Source organism: Bombina bombina, chromosome 1, assembly GCF_027579735.1.
Source record: "Bombina bombina isolate aBomBom1 chromosome 1, aBomBom1.pri, whole genome shotgun sequence".
Classification (NCBI taxonomy): domain Eukaryota; kingdom Metazoa; phylum Chordata; class Amphibia; order Anura; family Bombinatoridae; genus Bombina; species Bombina bombina.
The window spans coordinates 462,761,264-462,780,227 of record NC_069499.1 but is presented as its reverse complement, the minus strand read 5'-3'; the positions used below and the strand labels follow the sequence as shown (position 1 = coordinate 462,780,227).

Below are 18,964 nucleotides of genomic sequence, written 5' to 3'. Positions count from 1 at the left end.
CGTGGCTCTTCCCTTCGGGTTGGCCACAGCACCCAGGATCTTCACAAAGGTCCCTTCTGGTTCTCAGGCAGCGGGGCATCGCAGTGGCGCCTTATCTGGACAATATTCTGATTAAGGCGTCCTCTTATCATCTGACAAAGTCTCATACAGAGATGGTTCTGTCCATTCTGAGGACTCACGGGTGGAAGGTGAACCTAGAAAAGAGTTAATTAATTCCACAGACAAGGGTTCCCTTCTTGGGAACTCTAATAGATTACATATCTATGAAAATTTTCTTGACGGAGGTCAGAAAGTTAAAGATTCTAAATACATGCCAAGCCCTTCAGTCCAATCCTCGCCCATCAGTGGCCTAGTGCATGGAGGTAATTGGATTGATGGTGGTGGCAATGGAAATAATTCCGTTTGCTCGTTTTCATCTCAGACCACTACAGCTGAGCATGCTCAGGCAGTGGAATGGAGATTATGCAAATTTGTCTCCTCAGATAGATCTGGATCAGGAGACAAGAGACTCTCTTCTTTGGTGGTTGTCACTGGATCATTTGTCCCAAGGGACGTGCTTCCGCAGACCCTCATGGGTGATAGTGACGCCAGACGCCAGCCTACTGGGTTGGGGTGCAGTCTGGAATTCCCTGAAAGCTCAGGGTGTGTGGACTCAGTCGGAGTCTCTCTTCTTCCAATCAATATTCTGGAATTGAGAGCAATATTCAATACGCTTCAGGCGTGGTCTCAGTTGGCTTTGGCCAAATTCATCCGCTTTCAGTCGGACAACATCACGACTGTGGCTTACATCAATCATCAGGGAGGAACAAGGAGTTCCTTAGCGATGACAGAAGTATCCAAGATAATTCGGTGGGCGGAGGCTCACTCTTGTTATCTGTCAGCAATCCACATCCCAGGAGTGGACAACTGGGAAGCGGACTTTTTAAGCAGACAGACGTTTCATCCGGGGGAGTGGGAACTCCATCCGGAGGTCTTTGCCACTCTGATCCTCAGATGGGGCAGGCCGGAATTGGATCTGAAGGCGTCTCAACAGAATGCCAAGCTCCCGAGATATGGATCCAGATCAAGGGATCCTCAGGCCGAACTGATGGATGCCTTGGCAGTGCCTTGGTAGTTCAACCTAGCTTATGTGTTTCCACCGTTTGCTCTCCTTCCCCGGGTGATTGCTCAGATCAAACAGGAGAGGACTTCAGTAATTCTAATCTTGCCTGTGTGACCTTGCAGGACTTGGTATGCCGATCTAGTGGACATGTCCTCTCTGCCACCGTGGAAGCTTCCATTGAAATCTAGTTTCTCTGCAACCGACTGCTTGGAGATTGAACGCTTGATTTTATCTAAGCGGGGGTTCTCCGATTCGGTCATTGATACCTTGATTCAGGCACGTAAGGCTGTCACTAGAAAGATCTATCATAAGATATGGCATAAATAACTTTATTGGTGTGAATCCAAGGGCTACTCATGGAGTAGAGTTAGGATTCCCAGGATTCTGTCTTTTCTCCAAGAAGGTTTGGAGAAGGGTTTATCAGCGAGTTCCTTAAAGGGACAAATCTCTGCTTTGTCAATTTTGCTACACAAACGTTTGGCAGATGTCCCAGACGTTCAGTCTTTTTGTCAGGCTCTAACCAGAATTAGGCCTGTGTTTAGACCAATTGCTCCACCCTGGAGTTTGAATTTAGTTCTTAATGTTCTTCAAGGGGTTCCGTTTGAACCCATGCATTCCATTGATATTAAGTTGTTATCTTGGAAAGTGTTATTTTTGGTTGCTATTTCTTCTGCTCATAGCGTTTCGGAGCTTTCAGCATTACAATGTGACTCGCCTTATCTTATCTTCCATTCTGATAAGTTGGTTTTACGTACCAAACCTGGTTTCCTTCCTAAGGTTGTTTCTAATAAGAATATTAATCAGGAAATTGTTGTTCCTTCATTATGTCCTAACCCTTCTTCTAAGAAGGAGCGTATGTTACATAACTTGGACGTGGTCCGTGCCCTGAAGTTTTACTTGCAGGCAACTAAGGATTTCCGTCAATCATCTTCATTATTCATTGTTTTTTCTGGAAAGCGTAGGGGTCAGAAAGCTACGGCTACCTCTCTTTCTTTTTGGCTGAAGAGTATCATCCGTCTGGCGTATGAGACTGCTGGACAGCAGCCTCCTGAAAGAATTACGGCTCATTCTACTAGGGCTGTGGCTTCCTCATTGGCATTTAAAAATGATGCTTTTGTTGAACAGAACTTGGTCGTCTCTTCACACTTTTTCCAAATTTTACAAATTTGATACTTTTGCTTCTTCTGAGGCTGGTTTTGGGAGAAAGGTTCTTCAAGCAGTGGTGCCTTCCGTTTAGGTCCCTGTCTTGTACCTCCCTTTTATACGTGTTCTGTAGCTTTGGTATTGTATCCCACAAGTAAGGATGAAATCCGTGGACTCGTCATACCTTGTAGAAGAAAAGGAAATTTATGCTTACCTGATAAATTTATTTCTTCTACGATATGACGAGTCCACGGCCCACCCTGTCATTTTTAAGACAGGTATATGTTATATTTTAGTTAAACTTCAGTCACCTCTTCACCTTTGGCTTTTCCTTTCTCTTCCTAACTTCGGTCGAATGACTGGAGGTGGAGGGAAGGGAGGAGCTATATATACAGCTCTGCTGTGGTGCTCTTTGCCACTTCCTGTTAGCAGGAGGTTAATATCCCACAAGTAAGGATGAAATCTGTGGACTCGTCATATCATAGAAGAAATAAATTTATCAGGTAAGCATACATTTGCTTATTTGTAGCAATCTTCCCTCCCTGTGTCTTTGGTTTTTGTGTTCTAAAATGCAGATAACAGCCTAAATTCATTTAATACAAATATTACCTTTCTGATTACAGTGTTGTACTATCTTTCTCATGGTACTATGTATACAAAAGTATTAACAATGATATATAACTACCTTTAGGCCTAAGTGACATAAGATATTGTTGTTTACACTTGGTTCCATCCAACCCAAAACTCTCCAATTTTACAGATCCAAAATCCAAACCTTTTCCAATCCTAAGCAGTTTGGATAAAGGGGCCCCTTTATCAAGCTCCGGATGGAGCTTGAGGGCCCGTGTTTCTAGCGAGCCTGCAGGCTCTCCAGAAACAGCCGTTATGAAGCAGCGGTCTAAAGACCTCTGCTCCATAACCTGTCCGTCTGCTCTGAGCAGGCGGACAGACATCGCTGCAATTCAACCCGATTGAGTATGATCGGGTTGATTGACACCCTCCTGCTGGCGGCTGATTGGCCGCGAATCTGCAGGGGGTGGCATTGCACCAGCAGCTCACAAGAGCTGCTGGTGCAATGCTGTATACGGAGAGCGTATTGCTGACTACATTCAGCGATGTCTGGCGGACCTGATCCGCACTGTCGGATCAGGTCCACCAGACCTTTGCTAAATATACCCCAAAGGCTTTTTTAGCTGTTTTCTTGATATACTGCTTGGTTTTCCTTGCAAGTTTATTTATTTTCTAGTGTTGTTTATTTTCATTAGTTTTCTAATATTGTCTTGATTGATTATCATATTTAATGATTCTGTTTTCTATGAAACCACTTATGTAGGTGTTGAAATTAATTTGTTAAATATGGCTTATGGTATCAAATTCATTTTCTGCTTCTGTTTAATTTATATAACCTTAGGGGGTAAACAACACCTGGCGTAGTCCCGCCTTAGTAAGTCACTTCTATTAAGTTCATAAAAACTCTGAGACAATGTGACATCTAGCATATGTTGGGAAGGCCATACGGTATATGCTGTGTGTTTTGGGCACACAAGGAGATAATGAGTTATTATGGATGCTGTTTCCTTGCGTGAGCTTGCTATTTTACACTGCTATCATTTTTCAAGATAATGATATTTATGTTTTTTTCAAATGGCTTCTGGATTTCAAATTGATTTCAAGTTTTACTCTTGTTTTTGATACGTATGCTTGGAAAATAACAGAAATACCTTCAGGTACAATATACTTAATTAAAAGGGGGGTTTTTCTTGTATATGATACATCACAGCCATGAGAGCACATTCAAAATTGGAGTGTTTTTCTTTTGGGCAGGTTGCAGCATAATGAGCACTGCTGAGATTGAACATGGCAAGACTAGAGCTCTCTAACTTAATATCTGATATTATAAAGCTGTATGGTCAAACTAATTGGCATTGTATGATTGTCCTGAAAGAAAAATGTATTAAGTGGAACCTTTCTATTATGCAAGTACAACACATAACATGGGTCTAATGACCATTTACAAGATGAATGTGCCTTTCTAACTTGGAAAACCTGAATGTCAGCTAATAGAAATAATGAGAGAAAGGTCACAAGTAAGTACTTAACCCCATATCCCATACCTTTTGTGTGCGAATTTTACTTTGTAAAAAGGTTTTATCTGTAAGCCTCAAAAATGTCTGTTCTGTTTTGAACTTTTGTAAAGCTATACACAAGAAAAGTACAAATAGTGACTCATTAAATTACAGTTTCTTTCTATTTTTGAAAATTTAATTGGTTCTGAAATATTGGTATTGCATGGGTTTATCATTATGTAAACAATATGATGATCATACACCTGGTTTAATAATCATAACAAGAGGAAGTTATTCAGTCTGTGCAAACTGAAAACAGATTTAACTTTTGTATGAGATTTTAAACTGATATAGTTGTGTATTTTTTGCTTTATTTTCACCCAGTATATTCACTTTTACTTTCTGCTTTTTAAAATGAATCCTATAACATTAGGGAAGACCCACAACTTATTTTGAGAATGTTAATGTACCACAAGGAAGAAATAATTTGAATGCTTAAAGAAGTCAGTGCTCTGGAATTGTATGATATTCTCCCCATACAACTAGCCAAGTTATAATCTCTACAGTAATATGTTATCTCTAAACCTTTGGATGTATTGTTTTCTGTTCTAACAGACTTGAATCTGTGCATGTGTTTATGAGTCTGTGGGGCCGATTTATCAATGTGCGGGCAGCGGATCATGTCCGCCCCACATCGATAAATGCCAACAGCATACGTTGTCGGCATTTATCATTGAAAAAGCATTTCTAGTGAAATGCTTGTGCAATGCCGCCCCCTGCACATTCGCAGCCAATCGGCCACTAGCAGGGGGTGTCAGTCATTGCTATCCGCCTCAGAGGTGGCAGATGAGTTAAGAAGCAGCGGTCTTAACTTTTGTTTCATGGACAGCTTGATAAATCGGCCCCTGTGTCTTTAAAAGTTTTATTTTTTTTATTAAAGCTCTGCTCCATCACAAACTACCTCCTATCTCCCATGTTAGGTTATATGTGGTCTACATTTTGTAACATAACACATACTTGTATAGTGCTCCCTATACTTTCAATGTAAAGTGGTAGTGTCATGCCTATTGCCCCTGTATTACAAGTAGGTGATGAAAGGGACATGAAACACACCATTTTTCTTCCATGATTCAGATAGAACATGACATTTTAAACAACTTTCCAGCTTTCTACTTTTATCAAATTGATTTCCTTCTCTTCTTAGTCTATGTTGAAGGAGCAGCAATGCAGTCATGTATGTGTAGCCACCAATTAGGATCTAGCTCCCAGTAATGCATTGCTGTTCCTGAGCCTACATAGATATGATTTTAAACAAATGATACAAAAGAGAAGGAAGCAGATTAGATAATAGAAGTAAATTGGAAAGTTGTTTAAAATTGTATGCGATATCTGAATCATGAAAGAAAAAATGTGCGTTTCATATCCCTTTAAGTTCTCAAATACCGCTTTTAAAAATCTTGTATTAACTGTTATTGCTTGTTTCAAAAACATGAAAGGTGTATAGCAAAGAACGTAGCTGAAAACTACACCACTTGTGCAGAATTGGCTTTGTGCTAAATTGTTAACCAACATGAATTTTAGCAGAGGTTTTAATAGAAATCTATTATCCAAGGGAAATTATGCACCTGCACTGTCCAACATGAATAGTGTACACACACTAGCCTACTGTGCACATGATAAATATTAATCATGGACTTTTAATACCAGCTCAAAAATGCAACTTGTATGGGTTATGCCTGTGAGTCACTGAATTCCATAAATTCCATGCCTGTGAGTCACTGAAAATCCATAAAACAATTTGACCAGAACAAACTGTAAGATAAAATTACATCTACACTGCAGAAGATTGTATACTTTTAAAAAATTGGATTCTTCTTTCCATTTAGGGAAAAACCCTTTCTCCTATTTCATTCAATTTTTACCTTTTCTAATGTTCTTTTTAGAGACTGAAAGCTGCTTTGGCACAACAGCATCCTCCTCAGGTAACGAACGGTGAGACAGCCAATGGACAGGCGAGTGGGATTGTTAGAACACTGTCTGAGGAAGCCCAACCACAGTCACTGCAACAACCTGCCACATCTACTACTGAAACGCCGGTAAGAATGAGCAAATTCACAGAGGAACTACCAAACTGCATACATTGAGGTTCTGTTACATTATTACTATAGCTTAAAGGGACAAATACATGTAAAAATAACGGGCTCTATTTTGTTAGAGCCTCTTAACTCCTTTTTCTCTTGTTAAGTGTATCCAGTCCACGGATCATCCATTACTTATGGAATATATTCTCCTTCCCAACAGGAAGCTGCAAGAGTCACCCACAGCAAAGCTGCTATATAGCTCCTCCCCTAACTGCCATATTCAGTCATTCTCTTGCAAGCCTCAACATAGATAGGAGGTCGTGAGAGTCTGTGGTGCTTTATACTTAGTTTATCCTTCAATCAAAAGTTTGTTATTTTCAAATGGCACCGGAGTGTGCTGTTTATCTCAGGCAGTATTTAGAAGAAGAATCTGCCTGCGTTTTTTCTATGATCTTAGCAGACGTAACTAAGATCCATTTGCTGTTCTCACACATTCTGAGGAGTAAGGTACTTCAGAGGGGGAATGGCGTGCAGGTTTTCCTGCAGATAAGGTATGTGCAGTAAATTATTTTTCTAGGAATGGAATTGACTAAGAAAATACTGCTGATACCGAAGTAATGTAAGTAAAGCCTTAAATGCAGCGATAGCGACTGGTATCAGGCTTATTAATAGAGATACATACTCTTATAAAAATGTGTTTTAAAACGTTTACTGGCATGTTTAATCGTTTTTTAACGAACATTGGTGATAACACTGTAATGTTGGTATAGCCTTAAATGCAGTAAAAGCGACTGGTATCAGGCTTATTAATAGAGATACATACTCTTGTAAAAATGTGTTTTAAAACGTTTGCTGGCATGTTTAATCGTTTTTTAACATATGTTTGGTGATAAAACTTATTGGGGCCTAAGTTTTTTTCCACATGGCTGGCTTAAATTTTGAATAGAAACAGTTAACTGAAGCCTCCAACTGTTGTAATATGAGTGGGAGGCGCAGTTAAAATTACAAAATGAATCATCTAGATTCCCTCAGCAGTCCCATGAATACTACAGGACATTTCTAAAGGGCTAAAAAGACTTCAAAAATCGTTTATAGGGAAGGTAATCCACAGCTCTGCTGTGGCAGTTTTCTTGTGTCTGTTTTTAAAAACGTCTATGTCGTTTTTTTTATCTGTTTTTTGCATTAAGGGGTTAATCATCCATTTGCAAGTGGGTGCAATGCTCTGTTACCTTATTACATGTACTGTAAAAATTTCGTTTATTTTACTGCCTTTTTTCACTGTTTTTCAAATTTTGACAAAATTTGTTTCTCTTAAAGGCACAGTAACGTTTTATATATTTGCTTGTTAACTTGATTTAAAGTGTTTTCCAAGCTTACTAGTCTCTTTATTAGTCTGTTCTAACATGTCTGACATAGAGGAAGCTCTGTGTTCATTATGTTTTAAAGCCATGGTGGAACCCCATCTTAGAATGTGTACCAGATGTACTGATTTCATGTTAAACAATAAAGATCATTTTTTGTTTTTAAAAAAATAAAAAAAAAAGAAAACATTATCACCAGAGGATTCTGTCGTGGGGGTAGTTATGCCGACTAACTCTCCCCACGTGTCAGATCTTTTGACTCCCGCTTTAGGGACTCACGCTCAAATGGCGCCAAGTACATCAAGGGCACCCATAGCGTTTATTTTACCAGGGGATTCTGTCGAGGGGAAAGTTATGCCGACTAACTCTCCCCACGTGTCAGACCCTTCGACTCCCGCTTCAGGGACTCACGCTCAAATGGTGCCAAGTACATCAAGGGCGCCCATAGCGTTTATTTTACAAGACGTGACAAAGGTGGTGAATAATACTCTGGCAGCAGTATTAGTCAGGCTACCTAAAATTAAAGGAAAGCAGATAGCTCTGGGGGTAGATACAGAGCATACAGACGCTTTAAGAACCATGAATGATACTATCTCACAATATGCTTAGTCTGTGGGTGAATGACTCAGGGTAGATGATTTAACCTGATTCTGATATTTCTACATTTAAAATTTATACTTCAGAACCTCCACTTGTTGCTCAGGGAGGCTTTGGCTGCTCTGAATGAATGTGTACAATCACAGGGCCAGAGAAATTGTGTAGACTGGTTAAATAATATACAGTGCCGGTGTGTGCTGATGTTTTTCCAATACCTAAAGAAGTTACTAAAAAATTTTTTAATAAGGAATGGGATAGACCAGGTGTGCTGTTCTCTTCCCCTCCTATTTTTTTAGAAGAATGTTTTCTAATAGTTACCACCACACGGGACTTCTGGCAGACAGTTCCTAAGGTGGAGACAAGAGTTTCTACTCTAGCTAAGCATACCACTACCTCTGGCAAGGACAGTTGTGCTTTTTAGATCCAATGAATAAAAAATGTTTATTCAACAGGGTTTTATCCTGCAGCCCCTTGCATACATTGCTTCTGTCACTGCTGCTGCGGCGTTCTGGGTTGAGTCTCTTGATGAGGCTTTATAGTTAGCGACTCCATTGGATGAATATATTAACAAGCTTATGCTAGCCAAATTCCTTTGTTTTCTGATGCCTTTGTTCATTTGACTAGACTAACGGCTAAGAATTCTGTTTTTTTACTATACTGGCGCGTAGAGCGCTATGGCTTATATCATGGTCAGCTGTCGTGACTTTAATAAATAAGCTATTTAACTTCCCTTCAAGGGGCAGACCCTATTCGGGCCTGGTTTGAAGGAGATTATTGCTTATATCACTGGAGGGTGGCATCCACTTCCTCTAAGGCAAAACAAAAGGGAATTTTTGCTCAGTCCAAGGCGGTCTGGAGACAATCGGACCTGAAACAAAGATAAGCAGGCCAAGGAGCCTGCTGCTGCCTCTAAGGCAGCATGAAGGAACGGACCCCTATCCGGTAACGGATCCTATAGGGGGCAGACTTTCATTCTTCGCCCATGTGGGCAAGAGATGCCCAGGATCCCTAGGCATTGGAATTTATATCCCAGAGATATCTTCTGGATTTCAAAGATTTCCCCCCAATAAAAAAGGGAGTTTTCGCCTTTCACAATTATCTGCAAACCAGATAAAGAAGGAGGCATTCTTACATTGTGTACGAGATCCATCCAGTTCCAAGAGAGGAACAGGGACAGAGTTTTTACTCAAATCTGTTTGTGGTTCCCAAGGAGAGGGAACCTTCAGACCTATTTTGGATCTAAAGATCTTAAACAAATTCCTCAGAATTCCGTCATTTAAGATGGAAACTATTCGTACCATCTTAACTATGATCCAGGAGAGTCAATAGAGGACTACAATGGATTTGAAGGATGCTTATCCTCACATTGTGATGCATAAAGATCACCATCGTTTTTCAGGTTTGCCTTTCTAGACAGGCATTACCAGTTTGTAGATCTTTCCTTTGGGATATCTACAGCCCCAAGAATCTTTATGGAGGTTCTAGGGTCGCTTTGGCGGTCCTTAGGCCGCGGGGCATAGAAGTGGCCCTTTATTTAGACGACATCCTGATACAGGCGTCAAACATCCAAATTGCCAAGTCTCATACGGACGTAGTACTGGCATTTCTGAGATTACATGGGTGGAAAGTGAACAAGGAAAGAGTTCTCTATTCCCAATCTCAAGGGTTTCCCTCCTAGGGACTCTGATAGATTCTGTTGAAATGAAAATTTACCTGACGGAGTCCAGGTTGTCAAAGTTTCTAAATTTCTGCCGTGTTTTTCATTCCATCCGCGCCCTTTGGTGGCTCAGTACATGAATGAAATCGGCTTAATGGTAGCGGCAAGGGACATAGTACCGTTTGCACGTCTACATTTTAGACCGCTGCAACTATGCATGCTCAGTCAGAGGAGCGGGGATTCCACAGATTTGTCCCCCTGTTAAACCTGGACCAAGAGACCAGAGATTCTCTTCTCTGGTGACTATGTCGGGTCCATCTGTCCAAGGGTATGACCTCCCGCAGGTCAGATGGGACAATTGTTACAATAGATACCAGCCTTTTAGGTTGGGATGCAGTCTGGATCTCCCTGAAGGCTCAGGGATAGGGGACTTAGGAGGAGACCCTCCTTCTAATAAATATTCTGGAATTGGGAGTGATATTCCATGCTCTTCAGACTTGGCCTCAGTTAGCAACTCTGAGGTACATCATTCTCAGTCGGACAATATACACGACTGTGGCTTTCATCAGCCATCAAGGGAGAACATAAGTTCCCTAACGAGGTTAGAAGTCTTACAATAATTCACTGGACAGATAATCACTCTTGTCTATCAGCTATCCATATCCCAGGTGTTGAGAACTGGGAGGTGGATTTTCTAAGTCGTCAGACTTTTTCTTCCGGGGGAGTGGGATTTCCTCCGGAGGTCAAGACCAAGCAGGAGAAGGCTTTGGTGTTTTTGACAGTGCCTGCGTAGCCACGCAGGACCTGGTATGCAGATCTGGTGGACATGTCATCCTTTCCATCACGGTCTTTGCTTCTGAGACAGGTCCCCCTACCTCAGGGTCCTTTCAACCATCTAAATAGAATCAATCTGAGATGGACTGTCTGGAGACTGAACGCTTGATGGTATCAAAGCATGGCTTCTCCGAGTCAGTCATTGATACCTTAATACAGACATGTAAGCCTGTCTCTAGGAAAATGAACATAGATATGGTGTAAATATCTGATTTTTATGAATCCAAGGGTTACTCATGGAGTAAAGTCTGGATTCCCAGGATATTATCTTTTCTCCAAGATGTTTTTGAGAAAAGGGTTGTCAGCTTTGCTCTGCCATGGAGCTTAAACCTGGTTCTTAAGGTTCTTCAGGAAGTTCCGTTTGAACCTTTTTTTGTTCCATAGATATCAATCTTTATCTTGGAAAGTTCTTTTTGGGTAGCTATTTCCTCGACTCGTAGAGTCTCCAAGTTATCTGTGTTACAATGTGATTCTCCTTATCTGGTCCTTCGTACGGATAAGGTAGTCCTGCGTACCAACCTGGGTTTTTTCTTAAGGCGGTATCCAACAAGAACATCACTCAAGAGATATTTGTTCCATGCTTGTATCCTAATCCTTCCTCAAAGAAGGAACGTCTATTACACAATATTGGACGTGGTTTGTGCTTTAAAATCTTACTTACAAGCTAATACAGTTTTCATCAAACGTTCACCTTGTTTGTTGTCTATTCTGGACAGAGGAGAGGTCAAAAGACTTCAGTAGCCTCTCTGTCCTTTTGGTTAAAAAGCATAATTCATTTAGCTTATGAGACTGCTGGTCAGCAGCCTCCTGAAGGGATTGCAGCTCATTCTACTAGAGCTGTGGTTTTCACTTGGGCCTTTTTTAAATGTGGCTTCTGTTGAACAGATTTACAAGACGGAGTCTTGGTCTGCGCTTCATACTTTTTCAAATTTAACAAATTTTATACTTTGCTTCTTCGGAGGCTATTTTTGGGAGAAAGGTTTTTTTTACAGGCAGTGGTAACTTCCGTTTAAGTACCTGCCTTGTCCCTCCCATCATCCGTGTACTTTAGCTTTGGTATGGGTATTCCATAAGTAATGGATGATCCGTGGACTGGATACACTTAACAAGAGAAAACATAATTTATGCTTACCTGATAAATTTATTTCTCTTGTAGTGTATCCAGTCCACGGCCCGCCCTGTCACTTTAAGGCAGGTAATTTTTTCACTTGAACTACAGTCACCACTGCACCCTATGGTTTCCTTTCTCTGCATGTTTTCGGTCGAATGACTGAATATGGCAGTTAGGGGAGGAGCTATATAGCAGCTTTGCTGTGGGTGACTCTTGCAGCTTCCTGTTGGGAAGGAGAATATATTCCATAAGTAATGGATGATCCGTGGACTGGATACACTACAAGAGAAATAAATTTATAAGGTAAGCATAAATTATGTTTTTTCACTAGGTGTTTAACCCTAGTAAAAGGGATAGTGTAGTCAAAATTAAACTTTCATGATAACGCATGCAATTTTAAAACACTTTCTAATTTACTCATATTATCTTCGTTCTCTTGGCATCTTTATTTGAATGTTAGCTTAGGAGCCTGCCCATTTTTGGTTCAGAACCTGGGTAGCGCTTGCTGATTGGTGTCTAAAAAATGAATTTACTTTATAAGTGAAATTCTGCACTTTATGCACATGAACTAGTATTTATGCCAGAAGAACAGTATGTTAATCTTTGCATGCACAGAAACAACATCATTGATGGCATTGGCATTAGTAATGTCTTCTGTTGCACATACCTACTCCCATATCTCTAAACAAAACATGTTAATCTGCTTAATTGGGGATGATGAAATGTCATCTTAATGAGTAAGACAAGTGGACTTGTCTTAAAAGTTTCATTATCATACATTGCACATAAAGGAATTCTATTCCCATAACAAAAAGCAGCAGTAGCCTCTAGATACAGTTTGTTCATTCCAAATGTAATCCAGAAATGTCTCAGATAGCAGCAGGATATTGGAAATTCATTAGTGACTTTGGCCTCTGTAGACATTGCTGTTGCAGGCTGCACATTTTTGGACTTGAAAATGGCCTATAAGATTACATATAGTAAATTAAGAGATTACATATAAAGTTCTTTATCATTAATATAACTTCACTTTGATTATCCATGTGCTGACTTGTTTGCACAATGAACTATATCTACACATACATACAGAGAGAAGCGCTGTAGGTTGTTTGTTCCTGTGAGTGCACTACTCTGTGTGTGTATTAAGTCTCCCTAAGGTAAAAAGGGTCAACCAGACGTGGACGAGGCCCAATAAAGGGCGAAACGATTTTCTGGGGTTGCTGTGTTCCTTGTTCAGAGAGAAATTGCCTGGTATATCAGTGCTGGACTGACTGTAATAGGCGGAATCAGACTGATATACTAAAGGAAAGTTTTACTCTGTGAAAAGCATTATTGGGCTAAAAAGAAGCTGCACCCAGGTGCTGAATCAGCTGGTTGTTCATTCCTGTGAGTGCGCTTCTCTCTGTATGTATTTAGTCTCCCTATGGAAAAAAGGGGCAACCAGACGTGGACTCCTTGCTCAGTGTGCTTAGAGCAGAGCTTTCCAATCTTTTCATGTTGGTGACACACTTTCTCCAACATAGGTGTGTCCTGTCCACGGCGTCATCCTTACTTGTGGGATATTCTCTTCCCCAACAGGAAATGGCAAAGAGCCCAGCAAAGCTGGTCACATGATCCCTCCTAGGCTCCGCCTTCCCCGTCATTCTCTTTGCCGTTGCACAGGCAACATCTCCACGGAGATGGCTCAGAGTTTTTTGGTGTTTAAATGTAGTTTTTATTCTTCAATCAAGAGTTTGTTATTTTAAAATAGTGCTGGTATGTACTATTTACTCTGAAACAGAAAAGAGATGAAGATTTCTGTTTGTAAGAGGAAAATGATTTTAGCAACCGTTACTAAAATCGATGGCTGTTTCCACACAGGACTGTTGAGAGGAATTAACTTCAGTTGGGGGAAACAGTGAGCAGACTTTGGCTGCTTGAGGTATGACACATTTCTAACAAGACTTGGTAATGCTGGAAGCTGTCATTTTCCCTATGGGATCCGGTAAGCCATTTTCTTAATTTTCAATATAAGAATAAAAGGGCTTCACAAGGGCTTTAAAGACTGGTAGACATTTTTCTGGGCCAAAACGATTACTATATAAGCATGTTTAATGGTTTATAACTTAGGAGAGTTATTTTAATCTTGGCAAATTGTTAAAAAAAACGGACAGGCACTGTATTGGACACCTTTTTCACTGGGGGCCTTTTCTAGTCATAGGCAGAGCCTCATTTTCGCGCCACTAATGCGCAGTTGTTTTTGAGAAGCAAGGCATGCAGATGCATGTGTGAGGAGCTCAGATCCACTGAAAAAGCTTATTGAAGGCGTCATTTGGTATCGTATTCCCCTCTGGGCTTGGTTGGGTCTCAGCAAAGCAGATACCAGGGACTGTATAGGGGTTAAATGTAAAAACGGCTCCGGTTCCATTATTTTAAGAGTTAAAGCTTTCAAATTTGGTGTGCAATGCTTTAAAGGCTTTATGACACTGTGGTGAAATTTTGGTGAATTTTGAACATTTCCTTCATACTTTTGCGTATATTCAGTAAAAAAGTGTGTTCAGTTTCAAATTTAAAGAGACAGTAACGGTTTTATTTTAAAACGTTTTTTGTGCTTTGTTACCAAGTTTATGCCTATTAACATGTCTGAACTATCAGATAGACGATGTTCTGTATGTTCGGAAGCCAAGGTTCCTATCCATTTAAATATATGTGATAAATGTGACAAACAAAGTAGGGACAATGATGCCACTGATAATAATGTTGCCCAAACTGATTCCTTAAGTGAGGGGAGTAAGCATGGTACTGCATCATCCCCTTCTATGTCTACACCAGTCTTGCCCACTCAGGAGGCCCCTAGTACATCTAGTGCGCCAATCCTCCTTACTATGCAACAATTAACGGCTGTAATGGATAATTCTATTAAAAACATTTTAGCCAAAATGCCCACTTATCAGCGAAAGCGCGACTGCTCTGTTTTAGATACTGAAGAGCATGAGGACGCTGATGATAATGGTTCTGACATGCCCTTACACCAGTCTGAAGGGGCTAGGGAGGTTTTGTCTGAGGGAGAAATTTCAGATTCAGGAAAAATTTCTCAACAAGCTGAACCTGATGTTATTACATTTAAATTTAAATTGGAACATCTCCGCGCTCTGCTTAAGGAGGTGTTATCTACTCTGGATGATTGTGACAATTTGGTCATTCCAGAGAAATTATGTAAAATGGACAGGTTCCTAGAGGTCCCGGTGCCCCCCGAAGCTTTTCCTATACCCAAGCGGGTGGCGGACATTGTAAATAAAGAATGGGAAAGGCCCGGCATACCTTTTGTCCCTCCCCCTATATTTAAGAAATTATTTCCTATGGTCGACCCCAGGAAGGACTTATGGCAGACAGTCCCCAAGGTCGAGGGGGCGGTTTCTACTCTAAACAAACGCACCACTATCCCTATAGAAGATAGTTGTGCTTTTAAAGATCCTATGGACAAAAAATTAGAGGGTTTGCTTAAAAAGATGTTTGTTCAGCAAGGTTACCTTCTACAACCAATTTCATGCATTGTTCCTGTCACTACAGCAGCGTGTTTCTGGTTCGAGGAACTAGAAAAGTCGCTCAATCAAGCATCCTCTTATGAGGAGGTTATGGGCAGAGTTCAAGCACTTAAGTTGGCTAACTCTTTTACCTTAGACGCCACTTTGCAATTAGCTAGATTAGCGGCAAAAAATTCAGGGTTTGCTATTGTGGCGCGCAGAGCGCTTTGGCTGAAGTCTTGGTCAGCGGATGTGTCCTCCAAGAACAGGTTGCTTAACATCCCTTTCAAGGGGAAAACGCTGTTTGGCCCTGACTTGAAAGAGATTATTTCAGACATCACTGGGGGAAAGGGCCACGCCCTTCCTCAGGATAGGTCTTTTAAGGCTAAAAATAAAACAAATTTTCGTCCCTTTCGCAGAAACGGACCAGCCTCAAATTCTACATCCTCTAAGCAAAAGGGTAATTCTTCTCAAGCCAAGCCAGCCTGGAGACTGATGCAAGGCTGGAACAAAGGTAAGCAGGCCAAGAAGCCAGCTACCGCTACCAAGACAGCATGAGATGCTGGCCCCCCATCCGGGACCGGATCTGGTGGGGGGCAGACTCTCTCTCTTCGCTCAGGCTTGGGCAAGAGATGTTCAGGATCCTTGGGCGCTAGAAATAGTTTCTCAAGGTTATCTCCTGGAATTCAAGGAACTACCCCCAAGGGGAAGGTTCCACAGGTCTCAATTGTCTTCAGACCAAATAAAAAGACAGGCATTCTTACATTGTGTAGAAGACCTGTTAAAAATGGGAGTGATTCATCCTGTTCCATTAGGAGAACAAGGGATGGGGTTTTTACTCCAATCTGTTCATAGTTCCCAAAAAAGAGGGAACATTCAGGCCAATTTTGGATCTCAAGATCCTAAACAAATTTCTCAAGGTCCCATCGTTCAAGATGGAAACCATTCGGACAATTCTTCCTACCATCCAGGAAGGTCAATTCATGACCACGGTGGATTTAAAGGATGCGTATCTACATATTCCTATCCACAAGGAACATCATCGGTTCCTAAGATTCGCCTTTCTGGACAAGCATTACCAGTTTGTGGCACTTCCATTCAGACTAGCCACTGCTCCAAGAATTTTCACAAAGGTACTAGGGTCCCTTCTAGCGGTGCTAAGGCCAAGGGGCATTGCAGTAGTACCCTACTTGGACGACATACTGATTCAAGCGTCGTCTCTACCTCAAGCAAAGGCTCATACGGACATTGTCCTAGCCTTTCTCAGATCTCACGGGTGGAAAGTGAACGTAGAAAAAAGTTCTCTATTCCCGTCAACAAGAGTTCCCTTCTTGGGAACAATAATAGACTCCTTGGAAATGAAGATTTTTCTGACAGAAGCCAGAAAATCAAAACTTCTAAGCTCTTGTCAAGTACTTCATTCTGTTCTTCTTCCTTCCATAGCGCAGTGCATGGAAGTAATAGGTTTGATGGTTGCGGCAATGGACATAGTTCCTTTTGCGCGAATTCATCTAAGACCATTACAACTGTGCATGCTCAGACAGTGGAATGGGGATTATACAGATTTGTCCCCGACGATCCAAGTAGATCAGAGGACCAGAGATTCACTCCGTTGGTGGCTGACCCTGGACAACCTGTCCCAAGGGATGAGCTTCAGAAGACCAGAGTGGGTCATTGTAACGACCGACGCCAGCCTGGTGGGCTGGGGCGCGGTCTGGAAACACCTGAAAGCTCAGGGTCTATGGTCTCGGGAAGAATCTCTTCTCCCGATAAACATTCTGGAACTGAGAGCGATATTCAATGCTCTCAAGGCTTGGCCTCAACTAGCAAAGGCCAAATTCATAAGGTTTCAATCAGACAACATGACGACTGTTGCATATATCAACCATCAGGGGGGAACAAGGAGTTCCCTGGCAATGGAGGAAGTGACCAAAGTAATTCAATGGGCGGAGCTTCACTCCTGCCACTTGTCTGCAATCCACATCCCAGGAGTGGAAAATTGGGAAGCGGATTTTCTGAGTCGTCAGACATTTCATCCGGGGGAGTGGGAACTCCATCCGGAAATCTTTGCCCAAATAACTCAATTATGGGGCTTTCCAGATATGGATTTGATGGCGTCTCGTCAGAACTTCAAGGTTCCTTGCTACGGGTCCAGATCCAGGGATCCCAAGGCGACTCTAGTAGATGCACTAGTAGCGCCCTGGACATTCAACCTAGCTTATGTGTTCCCACCGTTTCCTCTCATTCCCAGGCTGGTAGCCAGGATCAATCAGGAGAGGGCTTCGGTGATCTTGATAGCTCCTTGATGGCCACGCAGAACTTGGTATGCAGACCTGGTGAATATGTCATCGGCTCCACCATGGAAGCTACCGTTGAGACGGGACCTTCTTGTTCAAGGTCCGTTCGAACATCCGAATCTGGCATCACTCCAACTGACTGCTTGGAGATTGAACGCTTGATTTTATCAAAGCGTGGGTTCTCAGATTCTGTCATTGATACTCTTATTCAGGCTAGAAAGCCTGTAACTAGAAAAATTTACCATAAAGTATGGAAAAAATATATCTGTTGTTGCGAATCGAAAGGATTCCCATGGAACAGGGTTAAAATTCCTAAGATTCTATCTTTTCTACAAGAGGGTTTGGAGAAAGGATTATCTGCAAGTTCTTTGAAGGGACAGATTTCTGCTTTATCTGTTTTACTTCACAAGAAGCTGGCGGCTGTGCCAGATGTTCAGGCTTTTGTTCAGGCTCTGGTTAGAATCAAGCCTGTCTACAAACCTTTGACTCCTCCTTGGAGTCTCAATTTAGTTCTTTCGGTTCTTCAAGGGGTTCCGTTTGAACCCTTACATTCCGTAGATATCAAGTTATTATCTTGGAAAGTTTTGTTTTTGGTTGCAATTTCTTCTGCTAGAAGAGTTTCAGAGTTGTCTGCTCTGCAGTGTTCTCCCCCTTATCTGGTGTTCCATGCAGATAAGGTGGTTTTGCGTACTAAACCTGGTTTTCTTCCGAAAGTTGTTTCTAACAAAAATATTAACCAGGAGATAGTTGTGCCTTCTTTGTGTCCGAATCCAGTTTCAAAGAAGGAACGTTTGTTGCACAATTTGGATGTAGTTCGTGCTCTAAAGTTCTATTTAGAGGCTACAAAGGATTTCAGACAAACATCTTCCTTGTTTGTTGTTTATTCTGGTAAAAGGAGAGGTCAAAAAGCAACTTCTACCTCTCTCTCTTTTTGGCTTAAAAGCATCATCAGATTGGCTTATGAGACTGCCGGACGGCAGCCTCCTGAAAGAATCACAGCTCATTCCACTAGGGCTGTGGCTTCCACATGGGCCTTCAAGAACGAGGCTTCTGTTGATCAGATATGTAAGGCAGCGACTTGGTCTTCACTGCACACTTTTTTACCAAATTTTACAAATTTGATACTTTTGCTTCTTCTGAGGCTATTTTTGGGAGAAAGGTTTTGCAAGCCGTGGTGCCTTCCATCTAGGTGACCTGATTGCTCCCTCCCAT

General features: G+C 41.5%; 1 protein-coding gene across 1 annotated transcript in view; it reads left to right on the top strand.

The window, feature by feature from the left end:
- Positions 1–18,964, top strand: part of ATF2 (activating transcription factor 2) — a 428,571-nt gene that overhangs the window by 221,391 nt on the left and 188,216 nt on the right. Inside the window, exon 7 of the mRNA XM_053698472.1 lies at positions 6,255–6,407. Coding sequence (XP_053554447.1) covers positions 6,255–6,407 — 153 coding nt within the window. The remainder of the gene's footprint in view (positions 1–6,254; positions 6,408–18,964) is intronic.